Genomic DNA, 17,781 nt, shown 5'->3' with positions numbered 1-17,781 from the left:
CTAAACCGCCGGCCTCTCTTAGGTTGGATGACGTAACTGCAACTACGTTGCGTATTAAAAGATTGGTAATGGGAGAGTTCCCAGAAGATACTTTCCCCTCCACATTGACACCGATTGGCTCAATTCCCTATTTGTTAGAGTTAGACTTTCAAGATCCATACAATTTATGGTCCAACCTCCCTAGAGAAACGTTAAATAGTTTTTATGGTAATAACACCTTGCGGGAGGGGTCTTGGCCACAGGGGGCATCGACCCAACCAACAAATTTTCTCCAGAAACAACACATCAAACGCATACTTTTACAATTTGGACGGAGATTCCCGTCTAAATCTAATTGGTCCTGGTTAGATATTATGATTAAACTTCCATCCCCACGGCTGAAAATTATATCCCGCATTTACTCACATCTCATCTCTCCGAATGTACATTCTAAACCCTCATTTATACACTCGTGGGAAATTGAACTTAATATCACGTTTACAGAGGATCAAATATCTAAAATGCTGTCAAATGCTCGGGGTTTTTCCAGATGTGTACTTTTGCAGGAGAATTCTTATAAAATATTAACTAGGTGGCATTTAACTCCAGCTAAGTTGTTCCAGTTAGGCCTCGTGGATAATGATGATTGTTGGCGATGCCTCAATCCTAGAGGACATCATACGCATATATTCTGGGAATGTCCTAGATTGCGAGTTTTTTGGGAGGGAGTTGAGCTAGTTCTCAAAAAATTAGGATTAATAAAGGTTGATCTTAGAGCCACGGAAGCTCTCCTTTCATGCCCGTCAAAAGATTTTTTACCAAAAAAACATGGGCTTCTTCCACTGATGTTGAGTGCGGCGAGACAGTTGATAGCTACCCATTGGAAGGATGTAGCTCCTCCCACGTTGGGAGAATGGTATGCGAAAATAAATCAGATTTATCGTTTAGAGGAGCTGTCTAGCTGGGAAATTTATAATCATAGAGCTTTCGTGTCGACTTGGGCCCCTTGGAATAGGTACTTAGAAGACAACCCTCTTTAGGAACATTTTAGAGATTTTTGTTTTGTTAAGTTCTACTGAATTAGGTGGCTTCTGTTTTGGGGCTCCTAGCCTCACTACCCCATATTAGATAGCCCAATTGTAATACTTGGAGATGCGTTATTTTCTGAAGTGCACCCATTCAATGATTGTGCTCATGTTGTCAACCACATGTTGTTATTGTTAATGTTGTTGATATTGTATATGAATATGTACCCTTTTCCCCATCCCTTTCTTTTTTCCTTTCCTCCCCTACCTATTTTTTCCTTATTTTCTCCTCCCTTCTCGCCCTAAACCAGACACTATTTAATATGTCGCCAACTGTACCTGAGAATTGGTGTTGTGTTTAATGGTGATGTTCAAAAACTTCAAAAATTTTAAAATAAAGAATTTACAAAAAGAAATGACACAGACCCCTCGTTAGGTATATAGGACCAATGTCAAAATAAACATGCACTCAAAATGGAGTATGCAGGGTAAAATTACCTGGACGTAATGAGAGTGTGATCTGGCGTCCCCTCACCCCGACGCGCGTGTCGCCGCCTGCTTCTTCCGGGGGCGTTTTGCTGCAGAATCTAGTCTTTGTCTGCAAAGGATATTTCTGTCACTTCATTGGGTGGTGAGTTTAAAGAATTTAATGCGCAGAATGTCTTTCAAGGGTATGTGCACCAGTTGAGAATTTGTTGTAGATTTTTCTGCACCAAAAAGTGTTGGGAGGAAAAACACTGTGTAAAATGCATGCATACTTACTTGAGTTTGTTTCCATTCATTTGAATGGGTGAAAAACACTTCAAAAACATTCAGTAAATTGACATGCTGCAGACTTTGAAAAAAAATGCTTTTGTTCAAATTCACAAGGAAAAAATGTGCATGAGATTTCAAAAATCTCATTAACTTTGTGGATACTGTAAAGTACAGTGTTTTTTTACAGTTGAAAAACGAGGCAAAAACTGCAGCATGTGTACAAACTCCAACAGGTTCTATTGAAATAGTGGTTCATTGCACCTATTCCTTACATGTATCACATAGCATTATTGTCAATGCCTTTTAATGTTTAGTAAACCCACTTTCTGGCTTAATGTATATTTATTATATTTTTTTTTTTTTTTTGCTATAAAATCCAATGGTCAATATTATTTTTTTCTATAGTATTATGACTGTGCTGTAACATACTAACAATCAGAATGTTATAGCACTATTATACAATAATGTATTTTGTATTTTTTTAATGGCAGTTACGTTGATCTCTTCCTGTCTGCTTTCTCCCTGGGCTTTTAATGCTCAGCCTTACCTTTCCCTTCAGATAACAACACCTCAAGTGTCCACTGCATCACAGCAGCAAAAAGTCACCTACACGAACCAGCCAGCAATAAAAACTCAATTCCTGACAACGTCCTTAACTCAGGCACAAAAGGCACCTGGAACCCAGCAAGTTCAAGCTCAAATACAGGTAAATTTACAAGATCACTTCGTGGCTGGTGTATTCAGACAGCCGTTGCTTGTAGACGTGATGTGCTAAAAGTAAACCCAGTAACCTATCTTGATTTTATACTTCATTCACATTGAGGCTGAGATACTACTTGCTGAGGGTTGCAATTTGTACACACAAGCGACTGAAAATAGCTGCGTTGTTAAAGAGGTCCTGTCACCGAGTCAAAATTAGTCAGTTTTTCTCTTTTATTCCTGCTGCTCCCTTGAATTTTCTCTTTTTTAGTTTTGTTGTTTTTAATCTGCCGTATGGTTTCAGATGTGTTTTTTTTTTTTTTTTTTGTTTGTTTTTTTTTTATTTAGTGGTCCCAATGAAAAATTGGAAGCAGCATGAGTAAGATAAATGCTGAAAACGACGCTTTACACCTTTTTCTTTGTATAGCTGCACCACTCCAGCGTTTTTGTTTTATTTCTACTGCAGGAGTGGTGCCACTAATGTAAGTTCCTCCCTGCCCCTAGTATTATACTTAGCAGCCTCCGTCTTCACCTGTTATGGTGCCGCCCCAATAATCTTCTCCTAGTTATGACTGGCTGCATCACTCCAATGTTTGCTGGGTGCCCTGGAGTTCACTTCTTTCAAAATTCTTTTTATTAGGGGATTTCTACAGTACAGGGGATAATGGGTCAGGAAAGCAATGAATGGAAAGGAAGGCAGCCAAACAAAGGAAAAGAGGAAAAAGGTTAGGGAGGAAGAGAAGAGAAGGAAAATGAAGGGAAATGAACATCAACTTAAAGGAAATCTGTCAGCAGTTTTGGCCAATATAAGATACGCCTCTGCCTTTCAGGGCTTATCTACAACATTCTATAATGCAAGATAAGAAAAATAAGTTTTATTATTACTCACCCGGGGGGCAGTCCGGCGGGGTTCGGTCCAATGGGTGTCACAGGTCCGGGTCCAGCGTCTCCCATCTTCTTGTGATGCCGCCCTCCTGCTTGCTTCATCACCCCCCGAAGTGCGCAGGCATACTTATCTGCCCTGTTGAATGATGTAGATAGGCCGAAACTTGACCCTTCAAAGAACTGAGGGCAAGCCCACCATCCAGCCCTGCCTAAAGAAACGCCAGAACAAAAGGGAGCGAAAAACACATGGGCGCGATGACATTGGCCTTACACCAAGTGAAATAGGTCTTTCAAGTATAGTAATAAACTTTGGAAGATGATGGCTTTCTGGCTCGGAGCATGGTATGAATTACTTGATCGGAGAATCCTGCCCGTTTCAAAACCTTGGTCTCAACAGCCACGCCATTAAAGTGAGCGGCCGAGGATTGGGGTGGCAAATCGTGCCTTGAGACAGCAGATCTGCCCTGTCTGGAAGCTTCTAGGGGGCATCCGCGAGAAGGTTGACAATGTCCGCGAACCAAGACCTTCTGGGCCAATTCTGCGATGAAAATGACTGGAATTCCTTCTGCTTTGATCTTCAACAGCTTGGGAAGAAGAGGCAGGGGAGGGAACAGATAGGGAGTTCAAACTGTGACCAAGGAACGGCCAGAGCATCGGCGCCCACTGCCAGAGGGTCTCGAGACCTGGAACCAAACTGTGGGACTTTCCTGTTGAGGCGAGACACCAGCAGTTCTACATCCGGGGTTCCCCATTGACGGCAAAGCAGATGAAACACCTCCGGATGTAGGGACCAATCTCCCACCGTGAGACCCTCGCGGCTGAGAAAATCGGCGACCCAGTTGTCTACACCGGGAATGTGTACCGCGGAAATTGTCGGAACGGAAATCTCTGCCCAATGAATAATCTTGGACACTTCTGCCAGGGCTGAGACACTTCGTGTCCCTCCTTGGCGGTTGACATATAACACCGCTGTGGCATTGTCTGTCTGAATCCGGACAGGCAGGCCCCTGAGGAGCCTCTCCCAGTGGACGGGAGCCAGATGGATCGCTCGTATCTCTAGGACGTTGATCGACAGAGCTGATTACTGAGTCGACCATCGACCCTGAACAGTGTGATTGCGGAACACTGCACCCCAGCCGAGGAGGCTGGCATCCGTTGTTACAATCTGCCAGTGAATGGGAAGAAAAGACCGACCCAAGAGGATGAGAGGTGACGTCCACCACCAGTTAAGTGACCGCTTGACCCGGTATGAAAGTCAAAATGGGTGATCCAGGGAAAGGACAGACCTGTTCCCCGAGACAGGATGGCGTGTTGGAGAGGTCTGGAGTGAAATTGGGCAAAGGGAACCGCCTTTATTGCCGCCACCATCTTTCCCAGGACTTTCATGGTTGTTCGGAGAGATGGAAGTCGTATGATCTGCAACAATCGTACATCCCGCTGCAGAGAGCCAATTTTTTCTTGTGGGAGAAAAACCCTCGATCACCGAGTGTCGAACAATAGACCCAGAAACACAAGACGTTGTGTCGGGACAAGACAGGGCTTCTTCCTGTAGACGAGCCACCCGAAATTGGACAGGGTGTCGAGGACGATGGTAAGACTTTGGCGAGCTTGATGAAAGGATGGAGCTTTGATCAGAATGTCGTTGAGGTACGGAAAGAGGAGACCTCTGATTCTCAACAAGGCCATCAACGCCGCCATGATCTTTGTAAATACTCTGGGTGCGGTGGCGAGACCGAACGGCAGTGCAACGAACTGGTAATGTTCCTGGCAAATCGCACAACGCAGGAACTTCTGATGCCCGGAGAATATGGGAAGATGTAGATAGGCATCTTGAATGTCTATTGAACACATGAACTCCTGCATCTCCATGGAAGCGATTACCGACCGAAGAGACTCCATTCGGAAGTGACGCAGTCGGACTCTCTAGTTGAGTAACTTGAGGCCCAAGATGGGCGAACTGTCCCGCCTTCTTTCGGTACCACAAACAGGTTTGAATAAAATCCTGTGAAACGTTCTGATTCGGGAACGGGCACAATCACTCCGGAATTGAGGAGCAAAGCGATGGACGCAAAGAACCCCAGAACTAAGGCAGGATCCTTTGGAGGTCGGGACTCGAAAAAACGATCCTGGGGACAAGAAACTAAGTCTATCTTGTATCCTGATGATACAACTTTCCTGACCCAAGTGTCCTCTACTGAGGCAAGCCAGATGTCTCTGAAGAAAAGGAGTCGACCTAATTGGGAAGGACCCCCGGGGGTCCGTTGATAGACATGCTGATGTGGACCGACCAGATCTGGACCTGGAGGATCTGACCTGGTAGGAGTGAGATCGCCAGGAAGGAGTGGGTCTGAAAGGCACCTTCTTCCTATCCTGGCATGCCTGCGGTCTCTGTTGGTTAGAGAAGTTCTCTGCCGTATTGAAGCGGCGGAAAGACCGAAAGGGCCGAGACTGACGCCTTAGCGGAGGTCTGCGAGGCTTGGACTGAGGGAGGAGGGAACTCATGCCCCCAGTGGCGTCCTTAATAATCTGGTCCAGCTGGGATCCGAAGAGCCGCGCTCCCTGAAAAGGCAGATTGGAAGGGGACTTTCTTGAAGAGAAATCCGCCTGCCAAGCTTTGAGCCAAATTGTACGTCGGACTGCCACCATGTTGCTTGACGCCTGAACTGCGCAGGACGCGGCATCCAAGGAGGCAGAGAGTAGATAATCCCCTGCATGGGAGATCTGGTTGGCCTGATCAGCCAAATGCCCTGGTTGGGCCTTATCTAGGATGCCCTTGCGGAGATCCTCTGCCCAAGTGGCTATGGCCTTCGCTACCCAAGTGAAGTGAAGGCTGGGCTTAGCACCGCTGCAGCCACTTCAAATGCTGACTTTGCTAAAGATTCTATAATTCTATCATTAGAATCTTGTAACGACGTCACACCTGAAATCGGGAGGACCGTGTTGTTAGAAAGTCTGGACACGGGTGCGTCTACCGAGGGGGAAGCAGACCAGTTATCGGTGAGCTCTTTGGCAAACGGATACAGCACGCCGAGGCGCTTCCCTCTTTGAAAGCGCCTGGTCGGATTTTCTCTTTCCCTGGTAAGAGTCTTGCCAAACTCAAGAGTGGGAGGCGAAGACCCTGGAAGGTGTTTCTGCCCGTCTGAACGAAACCTCCTGATCTGAGGATTTCGCAGGGGAGTCTGAGATTTCGAAGGTGTGGTGAATCGCAGCAATGAGGTTCTGTACTGTAACCTTCATGTCCGCGTCCTGGTCCGAATCCAGCTCTAAAAACTCTTCACCTGACTCGGGTGAGGAGGCACGGGAGGGCGACTGCTGGGAAGGACTATGTGGGGATGTGAGGCCAGGAGAGGATTGCGGCCGGAGATCCTGCCTGGGTCTTTTGCGGCTTCTGCTGGCTGGCTCAGATGGAATGTCTTGCGACCTGCTGGACCCTGCAGAAGTGTCCAGGGGCAACCTATCAAGAACGGCCACTAGGGACTGAGACACTCTGGTGAGGTCTGCCACAGATTGTGAAAGAGACGAGGCCCAGCCAGGGATGGGGAATTCGCTTTCACGTGGCACAATAGATGGCTCCTGAACGGGGTCAGGGAAGTCTGCGATTGCAAGAGGGGCATGCGACGAACAGGACTAGAGTGCCCGTGGGGGCCGGCGGCCGGCTACGCTCAGACTTAGAGTTAGACATAAAGATGGAACAGAAGGACCCTGAAGAAAAGCCGGAAGGTTGGGGAACAGAAAGGCAGAGGAGGGTGTCAGTCTGCAGTTGCAGAACTACTCACGGTCCGGTGTCCCCCAAAGCGCTGTACCAGGCTTGTGAGAATTGCAGGACCCCAGCAGGGGATAGCTGACATCTGTCTATCGTCTCCGGCTGACAGGCTGCAAAGATGGCGGCAGCCTGAGGTGGATGAAAAAACGCGGTTCAGGAGGGCCAAGAAGAAGGGCGGAGTTAGCCAACTGAACTAAAGGAAACCGCCCCCCTTACCCAGCCACAGGCCAAGAGAGGCGGTGGGAGGGCCTAGGAACGGGCGGGAGCGCAGCCGGCCTATGAGTGGGCGGGGGGCGTGGCCGCGACGGGCGCGAAGGCCTAAAATGAAGCCGGGGACTAAATTAGAGACGGCGGCCGCCTGTCAGCAATGGGCGGCGCGGAAGTGCCGCAACGCTGCAGCGGCCACACACAACGAAGATGCCGCCAGAACCGCGCCGGAAGATGAATCCCCCGATGAATACAGGCGGGGGGGAGACAAGGCCCGCACCGCAGTCGGGGCCTAGGTGAAATGCGGCGACCGTCGAAGGCGCGGGCCGCATCCTGCAGCGCTGTGCTCCAATGTATCCTTGCGGTGGTTTGCTCCATGCGCCGCGCCTCTGCTCCAATAAAGGTACCTTCTTTATCCAACGCTGTTTGTTAATCTTTCCCGTATCTGCGCCTCTTCCGACCGACAGGCTCTGTTGGGCGAGTGGGTGGGAGGCGTTTGGCGAGGACCATCCGTCGCTGGCCCGCATCTGCGCTGAGCTTCTGGTCCGCACGGAGAGCTATGAGGATACGGGGTGGCAGTACACGCCGTACTCATAGTCTCTTTGTGGGAGTACAGTTGTGACTCTTCACACTGTATCCCTCCGGAAACCTGAAAAGGAACGACGCACACTGAGGTAGATATGGGTCTAATGAAAGACCCGTGTCCACCTCCTACTGACACTAAGCTAAACTGAGGAATTCCCTGCCGGTCGGTGGGGTGTACACTGCGGAGGAGGAGCTAACTTTTTTTGTGCATAGTGTCAGCCTCCTAGTGGCAGCAGCATACACCCATGGTCTCTGTGTCCCCCAATAAGGCGACCGAGAAAGAGGCTTTTCTTGCTTGGAGAAAACATTACGTTCCGAGAGGACCATTTGGAATTATATTTAGGAAGCAAGTTATCCCTTAAAGCTAAGGACATTTCAAAAGAGTTATAAGAGAACATAATATCAAATATGTCAGAAATAGAGGGAATATTCATCTTACTCTGTCGCCTCATTGGGGGACACAGAACCATGGGTGTTATGCTGCTGTCCACTAGGAGGCGACACTATGCATAATCTGAAAAAGACTATGGCTCCTCCTCTGCAGTATACACCCCTGGATGGCGTTAGCCTTCTCCAGTTTTTTGCTTAGTGTCGCAAGGAGGCACACCTAAATTTTTTTTTTTTTTTACTCCGTTTTTTTCCAAGGATTACAAATGAAGAAAAGTGGGTCTCCTGTGAGACTTCCGGCATGGCTCCTTCCTCGGTCCCCTATTACGGGGTGCCCGGTTGAAGTAGAGATGGCTATTCCCCAAGCCGCTCCTTCCCCAGTCCCTCTGGTACTGGTTCGAAGTCGAGACCCCCCCCTCCTTCCCCAATTCCTTTTGGCCTCTGGGTTGAGGTCGAGGCGGGGATAAAAACCCCTGATGGTGACAGCAGCACCCTCCCTAATCCCCCTCTGGGGGGCACTAGGCTGAGATGCCTCAGGTAGGGTCTGTACAAGCAGCACTCTGCACCGCATCCAGGAACCCTAGTCCTGCTGCGGGCTCCTGTCGGGGCCGCGGGTAGTGCAGGCAGTCAGCGCACAATACAGACACAGGGCTCCCTGCGCCCCTGTCTCTGCGTCAGCACCAGCTCTAAGCGCCTCAAAGGGACCCCTAACAGGGCCCTCCTTCCACTTATAGCCCCACCGTTATCCTGCCTCTAAACCCGGGGGGATCTGGTTCAGATCCGACCCCCTCCAGGACTTCCGAGCCGGCCTGGAGCCCTTCCAGGCATCAGGCAGCTAATTTAGGCCGCGGCTTTGGCCTAGCTGAAGCCGCCGCCCCCCCCCCGGCCCGCCCCCGGATGACAAATATGACACACTACAGCGTCATAGAGGGGGCGGATCAAGACACAGGGCACGTTTTCATACAGCTCTGCCTCGCTTTTTCTGCTCTCCACCCCCTTCTTCTCCTTCCTCTTCTTCTCGGCGGCCATTTCTGCTGCAGCAGAGACATCAGCAGGACCAGGCCAGCCAGTCTTCGGGGGGCACAGGACTGTGGATCTTTGGCGCTGGACCTAGAGGCAAACTGGTGGGGTAAGATCACAGCTGGGTTTTTTTACTCAGGCTATGAATCCATTTTCCCTATAAGGCTCCCCTATAGGTCCTCTGCATAGCCACCCCTGTAGGGTCCTCCGCATAGCAGCTCTTCTGCACCCTGTGCACTATGCCGGGCTCAAGGTCCAAGAGAACCAGGCAGAACTGCTTTTATGCATTCTGCACAGCCTGCAAAACCTCTCTCCCCAGTGGCAGCACCTACCCGCACTGCCGGGACTGTATGCAGTCTACTGGGTCAGAACCCCAAGAAGCCCCTACCACTGCTTCGGTGTCTGCTACCACGCCAGAATGGGCTACTCAGATGTCACAATCTATGACGCAGTCTATAGATAACCTAGCCTCCACATTGCTTCAGGCTCTGCAGGGTCATGTCGCGGCTATGAACGTTACCCAGCAAAGGGAGAGCTTAACTCAGTCAAGGCCGTTCAGGGCACATCCAGACGTAAGCGGACCCACAGGTCGCGTTCACCTGCGTCATCCTATTGCACACGGTCAACCCCCTCTAGGGAAAGACACCGTAGCTCCAGGTCACCTAGACCGTCCCCTACCAGGGACAGACAACACAGATCTCCACAGCCATCTCCGACCACAGAAGACCCCCACCCCAGTTCACCCACTAGGGGATGCCTCAGCGATACACAAAATTCGGAAGGCATCTGTGACTCCGACTCGGACAACGAAACGGAGGGGTCCCTGATCCCAATTACCCCTTGCAATACAGCGCTAGTTGAGGACGTAATCTCTTCCATCCATCGGGTGCTGAATATTTCTGATCCGCCCCCGGAGGCCCCAGTACACAAGATTTCCTTTGAAGGTGTTCTAAAACCGCCTAAGGTCTTCTCTAATCACCCAGAATTTAAGGCAATCCTTAACAAGCAGTTTTCACAGCCTGGGAAGAAATTCGCCAATCGAAAAATATTTGGAGGCAAGGTACCTCTTCCCGCAGAAGGACACCAAGGAATGGACAGATCCACCCGACGTGGACCCCCCAGTCTCTAGGCTAGCCACGCAAACCCTCCTTTCACTGCCAGATAGCTCAACCCTCAGGGACGCAGCAGACCGGCAGGTAGAACGCATGGCTCGTTAAATTTTCGAGGCTGCAAGGGCTTCCCTGGCTCCCGCGTTCACTTCAGTCTGGGCTGCCAAGGCCATTATGGCTTGGGCCAAAAAATTACAAGCGGGCCTCCAAGCATCAACTCCTGAGCTGTCGGACCAAGCGGTTCAAATAGCAGTTGTAGCAGATTACATGCTTCATGCAGCTCTGGATTCCGCAAGGAGTGTAGCGGGGATAGCATCAAACGCCATCACGATTCGGCGTATCCTCTGGCTGTGGGAATGGAAAGCGGACGCGGCTTCGATGAAGTCCCTCACGCACCTCCCGTACCTCAGTGGGCGACTTTTTGGTGAAAAGTTGGACACAATGATATCCAACGCCACCGGGGGTAAGAGTACCTCTCTCCCTCAACTGAAGCCTAAACGCACTTACAAAAGACGTAACCAAACACGATTCCGATCCTTTCGGAATTCTTCGGGCTGGTCCGTCTCGCGTCCAGCACAAAATCGTAACCGTTCCCCACGCAGGGACAACTCACGGGCAACGCAAAGGCCAGACAAGACCTGGCAGTCAAAAGCAGGCCAGCCGAAGCCCAAAGGAGGAAAACCTCAAACTTTCTCCTCATCATGACTCTCGAACTCCGGAAGACACCCCACCCGTAGGCGGACGACTTTTGATCTTTCAGCAAGTCTGGCTGCCTATTACAGAAGACAGGTGGGTCAGGGAACTAGTGTCTTCCGGATACAAGATAGAGTTCACTTCCACCCACCGAACCGGTTCTTCCTCTTTGTCCCCCCAAAACCGCCAGCCAAGGCTCGTGCCTTCCACCAAGCTGTTTCCTCCCTTCTTCAAGCAGGAGTCATAGTACCAGTTCCTGCGGCCGAGCGCTTCCGACTGTTCTACTCCAATCTATTTGTAATCCCCAAGAAAGGAGGCAGCGTACGGCCCATATTGGACCTAAAACAACTCAAAAAATATGTAAGGGTTCGTCATTTTCACATGGAGTCCCTTCGGTCCATCATTGCGTCCATGGAGCAGGGAGAATATCTCTCCTCCATAGACATACAAGACGCATACCTGCATATACCGAATGCTCCCGCCCACCAGAGATTTCTTAGGTTCGCAATCAACAAGGACCACTACCAGTTCGTGGCTCTCCCCTTCGGACTCGCCACGGCTCCCAGAACATTTACCAAGATCATGGCAGCCACCATGGACGTTCTACACTCCAGAGGCATAGTAGTCGTTCCATACCTGGACGATCTCCTCATCAAGGCTTCCACCTTCAAGGACTGCGAGATCAGCATCTCCATCACAATCGACACTGAGTCACCTGGGCTGGTTAGTCAACCTACAAAAGTCATCGACTACCCCGAGTCAGTCTCTGACCTTCCTGGGGATGCTATTCGACTCCTCTAGGGGTCTGGTGCTCCTTCCCAAGGACAAGGCACTGGCTCTCCGTCTAGGAGTCCGCATCCTCCTTCGCAGCCCCCCCCCCCTCGGCAGGATGGCGGCAGCAATGGAAGCGGTCCCATTTGCCCAGTTTCACCTCAGGCCTCTTCAACTAGCCATTCTCAAGTCCTGGGACAGGAATCCTTTTTCCTTCGACAGGGAGTTTCAGCTAACATCGTCAACCAGGAGGTCCCTGCTCTGGTGGCTCAAGCCAACCTCACTCGCGAAGGGGAAATCCTTTCTCACAGGTCAATGGAAGGTCCTGACCACCGACACGAGTCTGACGGGTTGGGGTGCGGTGCACTTACATCACAGGGCACAGGGCAAGTGGTCACCAGTGGAGGCCACCATGCCCATCAACATCCTGGAAATTCGTGCCATCCTCCTGGTGTTGAGAGCCTTTCGTCACTTACTGGCAACCTCGCATATCAGAGTACAATCGGACAATGCCACGGCTGTGGCATATGTGAACCACCAAGGCGGGACACGCAGTACCCAGGCGATGAGAGAAGTGAGACACATCCTCCACTGGGCGGAAGACGGGGGATCGGTACTCTGCGGTCCACATTCCGGGTGTGGACAACTGGGAAGCCGACTTCCTCAGCAGACAACGAGTGGACTCTGGAGAGTGGTCTCTCCGTCCCGAAATTTTTCGCCAGACGTGGACCTAATGGCATCCCATTTCAATGCCAAGGTCTCCAACTTCATGGCCAGAACACACGATCCGCGGTCACTCGGAGCGGATGCCCTGGTTCAGGACTGCACTCAGTTCCAGCTTCTGTACATTTTTCCACCTCTCCCCCTGATACCCAGAGTGGTGAGGAAGATCAAACAAGGAGTTCCAACCATGCTAATCGTGCCAGACTGGCCCAGACGTACATGGTACGCTGACATCATTCAACTTACAGCAGACGCCCCCTGGCGTCTCCCCGACCGTCCCGATCTTCTGTCACAAGGCCCATTCTTCCACTAGAATTCATGGGCTCTCAATTTGATGTCATGGCCCTTGAGACCTGGTTTCTAACCCAGGCAGGGCTCTCACCAGATGTCATTGGAACCATGATCAGGGCACAGAAGCCAGCCTCTGCCAATATTTATTACCGTACCTGGAGAGCATTCTTTACCTGGTGCGAATCTTGCGACCAGATCCCACTCCCTTATTCTCTCCCCAAAGTGCTTGGTTTTCTCCAATCGGGTCTGGAGGCCAGACTGTCCCTGGGCTCCCTTAAGAGCCAGGTGTCAGCGCTCTCAGGTTTTTTTTCAAAGACGCATTGCTAACAAGCCGCAAGTAAGGACTTTTCTTCAGGGGGTTTCCTGATTGGTTCCCCCCTACAGACGGCCAAGAGAAACGTGGGACCTCAACCTGGTCCTGACTGCATTGCAGGGACCTCCCTTCGAACCCCTTAGGGAAGTCCCACTCTGCCTTCTATCCCAGAAGGTGGTCTTTTAGGTGGCAATCACCTCGCTACACAGAGTGTCTGAACTGTCGGCACTCTCCTGCAGAAGGCCCTTCCTGGGTTTTCACCAGGACAAGGTAGTTCTCCGTACGGTCCCATCCTTCCTTCCAAAGGTTGTGTCCAACTTCCACATCAATGAGGAAATTTCACTGCCATCCCTTTGCCCGGTTCCGGTTCATAGGGTGGAGAAGGCTCTGCATACGCTTGACCTCGTCAGGGCATTGCGTATATACGTGTCTAGGACTGCGCCCTTCCGGAAGTCTGATTCCCTTTTCCTTCTTCGGGAAGGCGTCCGCCAGGGTCTGCCTGCTTCCAAGGCTACCCTTGCCAGGTGGATCAAATTCACCATACAAGAGGCTTATCGCCTTAAAAATTCTTTTCCGGCCGGTATTACGGCACACTCTACACGGGCGGTAGGGGCCTCCTGGGCCATTCGGCACCAGGCTTCGGCACAGCAGGTGTGTTAGGCGGCCACTTGGACTAGCCTACACACGTTTACGAAACACAGAGTTCATACCCAGTCCTCAGCGGACGCGAGCCTGGGTAGACTGGTTCTGCAGGCGGCGGTGCCCCCAAGTTTAGGGAACGGTCAGCACAATATTCGTCCATTGCTTCCCACCCAAGGACTGCTTTGGGACGTCCCATGGTTCTGTGTCCCCCAATGAGGCGACAGAGTAAAGGAGATTTTTGTGTACTCACCGTAAAATCTTTCTCTTAGCCTCTAATTGGGGGACACAGCTCCCACCCTGTTGCCCTTACGGGCCGTTGTTTCGGATGAGTTCTCATATTGTTCTTTGAGCTCGTACATAGTGGCCTTTTTTACAGGCATGGTTATGTTTTTTTTTCTGTTATGTTCCTCCAAATGCTTTTGCACAAAACTGGAGAAGGCTAACACCGTCCAGGGGTGTATGCTGCAGAGGAGGAGCCATAGTTAATCTTTTTCAGATTATGCATAGTGTCGCCTCCTAGTGGACAGCAGCATAACACCCATGGTTCTGTGTCCCCCAATTAGAGGCTAAGAGAGAGATTTTACGGTGAGTACACAAAAATCTCCTTATTTCCACTTTGATGCAGTAGAAGTTTTTATGACAGGAAAAAATATGTAAAGAAACTTGTCTAATTTTTTGGGTAAGGTCATCAGCTTCCAGAAATAGGAGAGCCAAATGGGGAGAAATTTTGACAGAAGACTTACCGTATATACTCGTGTATAAGGCTGGTTTCACATTAGCGCTTTTTAAGCGCACGCACGGCCGGGGGTAGCTCCGCCCCCGAGCCGGCTCTCTGCCCGGCGTGCCCGCCCCTTGCTTGTAGCGCCGCCTCCTAGCGCACAGCGGCGCCTGCGATCGGCGCACCCTATCTTTAGCATAGGGTGCGCAGATCGTGCGCAGGCCGTGCGCTAGTTGCGCTTTGACCTGCGCTGCGCACTTTTGACGGTGCGCCGTGCGCGCCAAAATCAAACTTTTCGGATTTTGGCTCGCACGGCGCACCGTCAAAAGTACGCAGCGCAGGTCAAAGCGCAACTAGCGCACGGCCTGCGCACGATCTGCGCACCCTATGCTAAAGATAGGGTGCGCCGCTAGGAGGCGGCACTACAAGCAAGGGGCGGGCATGCCGGGCAGAGAGCCGGCTCGGGGGCGGAGCTACCCCCGGCCGTGCGTGCGCTTAAAAAGCGCTAATGTGAAACCAGCCTAAGCCAACCCCCCCCCCCTAATTTTGCCACAAAAACCTGGGAAAACTTATTGACTCGCGTATAAGCCTAGGGTTAAATGGTGGTCCGAGAAGATGCGCCATAGATAAACCCCCCTCCCCCATATGCTGCTGCACAAGGGTTAATGCTGGCCTAAGAAGATGCTCCATAAATACCCTCCTTATGCTGCTGCACAAGGGTTAATGCTGCCCCATAAATACCCCCCATATGCTGCTCCACAAGGGTTAATGCTGGCCCAAGAAGATGCTCCATAAATACCCCCCATATGCTGCTGCGCAAGGGTTAATGCTGCCCCATAAATACCCGTCATATGCTGCTCCACAAGGGTTAATGCTGCCCCATAAATACTCCCCATATGCTGCTCCACAAGGGTTAATGCTGCCCCATAAATTCCTCCCATATGCTGCTCCACAAGGGTTAAGATGCTCCATAAATACCCCTTATTTGCTGCTGCAATTAAAAAAAAAAAAGACATACTCACCTCTCCGTCGCTGGGGGCCAGGTGCCGGTGTCCTGAGCCCCTGGCAGTGGCGATATTCACCTGTCCCCGTTCCAAGCCGTTCACCGCTGTGTCTCCCTGATCTCTGCATTGACAGCAGAGGACGCACACTGACTACGTCATCGTGCCCTCTGCCGTCACAGCACGAGGACCCGGAGACACAGCGGTGCACGGCTTGGAACGGGGACAGGTGAATATCACTCTGCCCCCGTCATACTCACCCCTCCTAGCGACAGGTCTTTTCTGCAGCAGCAACCCCTGCTTCTCCCTCTGCCGTCTGCTTCCTGCATTCAGCTGGTCACGTGGTACCGCTCATTAAAACTCATGAACATATTCATGAGTTTAATGAGCGGTACCATGTGACTGCAGGAAGCAGACGGCAGAGGGAGACGCAGAGGCTGCAGAGAAGTGCCAGGAGAGGTGAGTATGATCTCTGACACCCCCGCTCCCCCTCCCCCGCCCACCCCCGTATATGACTCGCGTATAAGCCGAGGGGGGGGGGGGGGGGGGAGAAGGGACTTTCAGCCCAAAAAAATGGGCTGTAAATCTCGGTTTATACGCGAGTATATACGGTACCTTATTATTATTTTTTTTTCAATAGTAAAGACACATCTTTCCTAAGTATGTAAAGTTTGAGACATTCTCAGAATATGTGAGGATTACTACTTTGGCCCCAATTACTCCAGCATAAATCGGATTGATCGGGAAATGTGTTTTCAAATCTAGCGGGAGTGTAGAACCACCTAGATAAAATTTTTAAATAATTTTCAAGTAAGTTTGTGCTAATAGAAGATTTGTATGCTAGTTCCACCACTTTTTCCCATTTATCTAAGAGCAAATTATTATTTAGATCTTTTTCCCATCTTCACATATAATTCAGTTTTTCAAAAGAGACATCAGAGTTTAAAAAAAAAAAAAAATTGAATAGATATTCTTCATATTCCAAATTGAGTTATTCATAGGATTATCTAAAAGAGTAACAATTTCTCTTAAAAGGGTTAAGGGTAACGAGAACTTATTTCTAATATACTTCTTTAACTCTAGAAAATTATAGAATTCTTCATCAGGAAGATTGTATAGGGTTTTTAATGACTGAAAGTTTATAATCAAGTCTAATTTAGGCCCCATTATAAGTGAAGAACAGTCTATAATTCCAATCTTTTCCCGTTTTTTACATGAAAAATTTGGTTAGAGCTTTATGAAAAATTGAGATAGGAAGTTGGTTGGGATTAATGTTACATTTATTAGTTTTTGAGATACTATTTAGCTTTTTCCAATCTATTAAGATTTAATCAGAGTGATTAGGTAAAGTAAGAGATGGATCCAATAAATAGGATATTATCAATGATGACAAAGGGGAATTATTATTAGAAGCTTTTTCAAGTTCCATCCAGCCAGATTCAAGGAACCAGTATCTACTTTGAAGAATGATGTTAGAAGCATGATAGGCATAGATATTAGGTTAGCCGATTACACCATTTTTGTTATGTTTAAACTGCAAAAATTTTGAGATCCTTGCGGGTTTAAATTGCCATATAAAATTGGATAATTGTTTATGCAGTTTATTAATCCAATGGTCACGGATTTGGATGTGGGTAGTACGAAATATGTATTTGATCTTAGGAAGGATCATCATCTTAAAAAGAATAATCCTGCCTAACCAAGATGTATTGGATTTATCAAAGTTCTCAAGGTCATCTTGTATGGATTTCTGAATATTACATAGATTTTCATCTTAGATTTTGTAGCTTAGATTAGTAATTTTTATCCCCAAATAAGGAATACAAAATTTCTCTCATGACAAAGGAATTTCCTTTTTCAGCAATTTCCTTAGGTTGGAATCTATGAAAAAGCCCAGTGTTCTTTATTTCTTTATATTTATTTTTTAATGATAAACCAAGGAAAATGACTTAATCACTGAGGAAACTGCTCATAATAAATTTATAGGATCTGAAAGTGTAATTAGTGTATCATCCGCAAAGAGTCCTATTTTATGCTGTCTAGAATTTGCAACAATACCTCTTATTAAATGATTAAACCTAATAGATTCAGCAAAAGGCTCCATTATCAATGTAAAGAGTAATGGGGATAGCTGACACCCTTGTCGAGTACCATTAGATATGGAGAAGTAATTAGAGAAATTACTGTTAACAGATACTTTTGCCGATGGGAAGG

The 17,781-nt window shown here is 49.2% G+C and overlaps 1 protein-coding gene across 4 annotated transcripts in view; it reads left to right on the top strand.

The window, feature by feature from the left end:
- EP400 (E1A binding protein p400) overlaps positions 1-17,781 on the top strand; it is a 346,882-nt gene that overhangs the window by 296,334 nt on the left and 32,767 nt on the right. For 3 of the 4 annotated variants that reach the window (XM_073557023.1, XM_073557026.1, XM_073557024.1), the window contains one exon: positions 2,302-2,466. In XM_073557023.1, coding sequence (XP_073413124.1) covers positions 2,302-2,466 — 165 coding nt within the window. The remainder of the gene's footprint in view (positions 1-2,301; positions 2,467-17,781) is intronic. The other variant, XM_073557025.1, reaches the window with a different exon arrangement.

The sequence above is a fragment of the Dendrobates tinctorius genome, unplaced genomic scaffold (assembly GCF_039654945.1).
Source record: "Dendrobates tinctorius isolate UK_male_01 unplaced genomic scaffold, ASM3965494v1 ptg000243l, whole genome shotgun sequence".
NCBI lineage: Eukaryota > Metazoa > Chordata > Amphibia > Anura > Dendrobatidae > Dendrobates > Dendrobates tinctorius.
The sequence above is the reverse complement of the archived record's forward strand: the minus strand, read 5'-3'. Positions and strand labels throughout refer to the sequence as shown.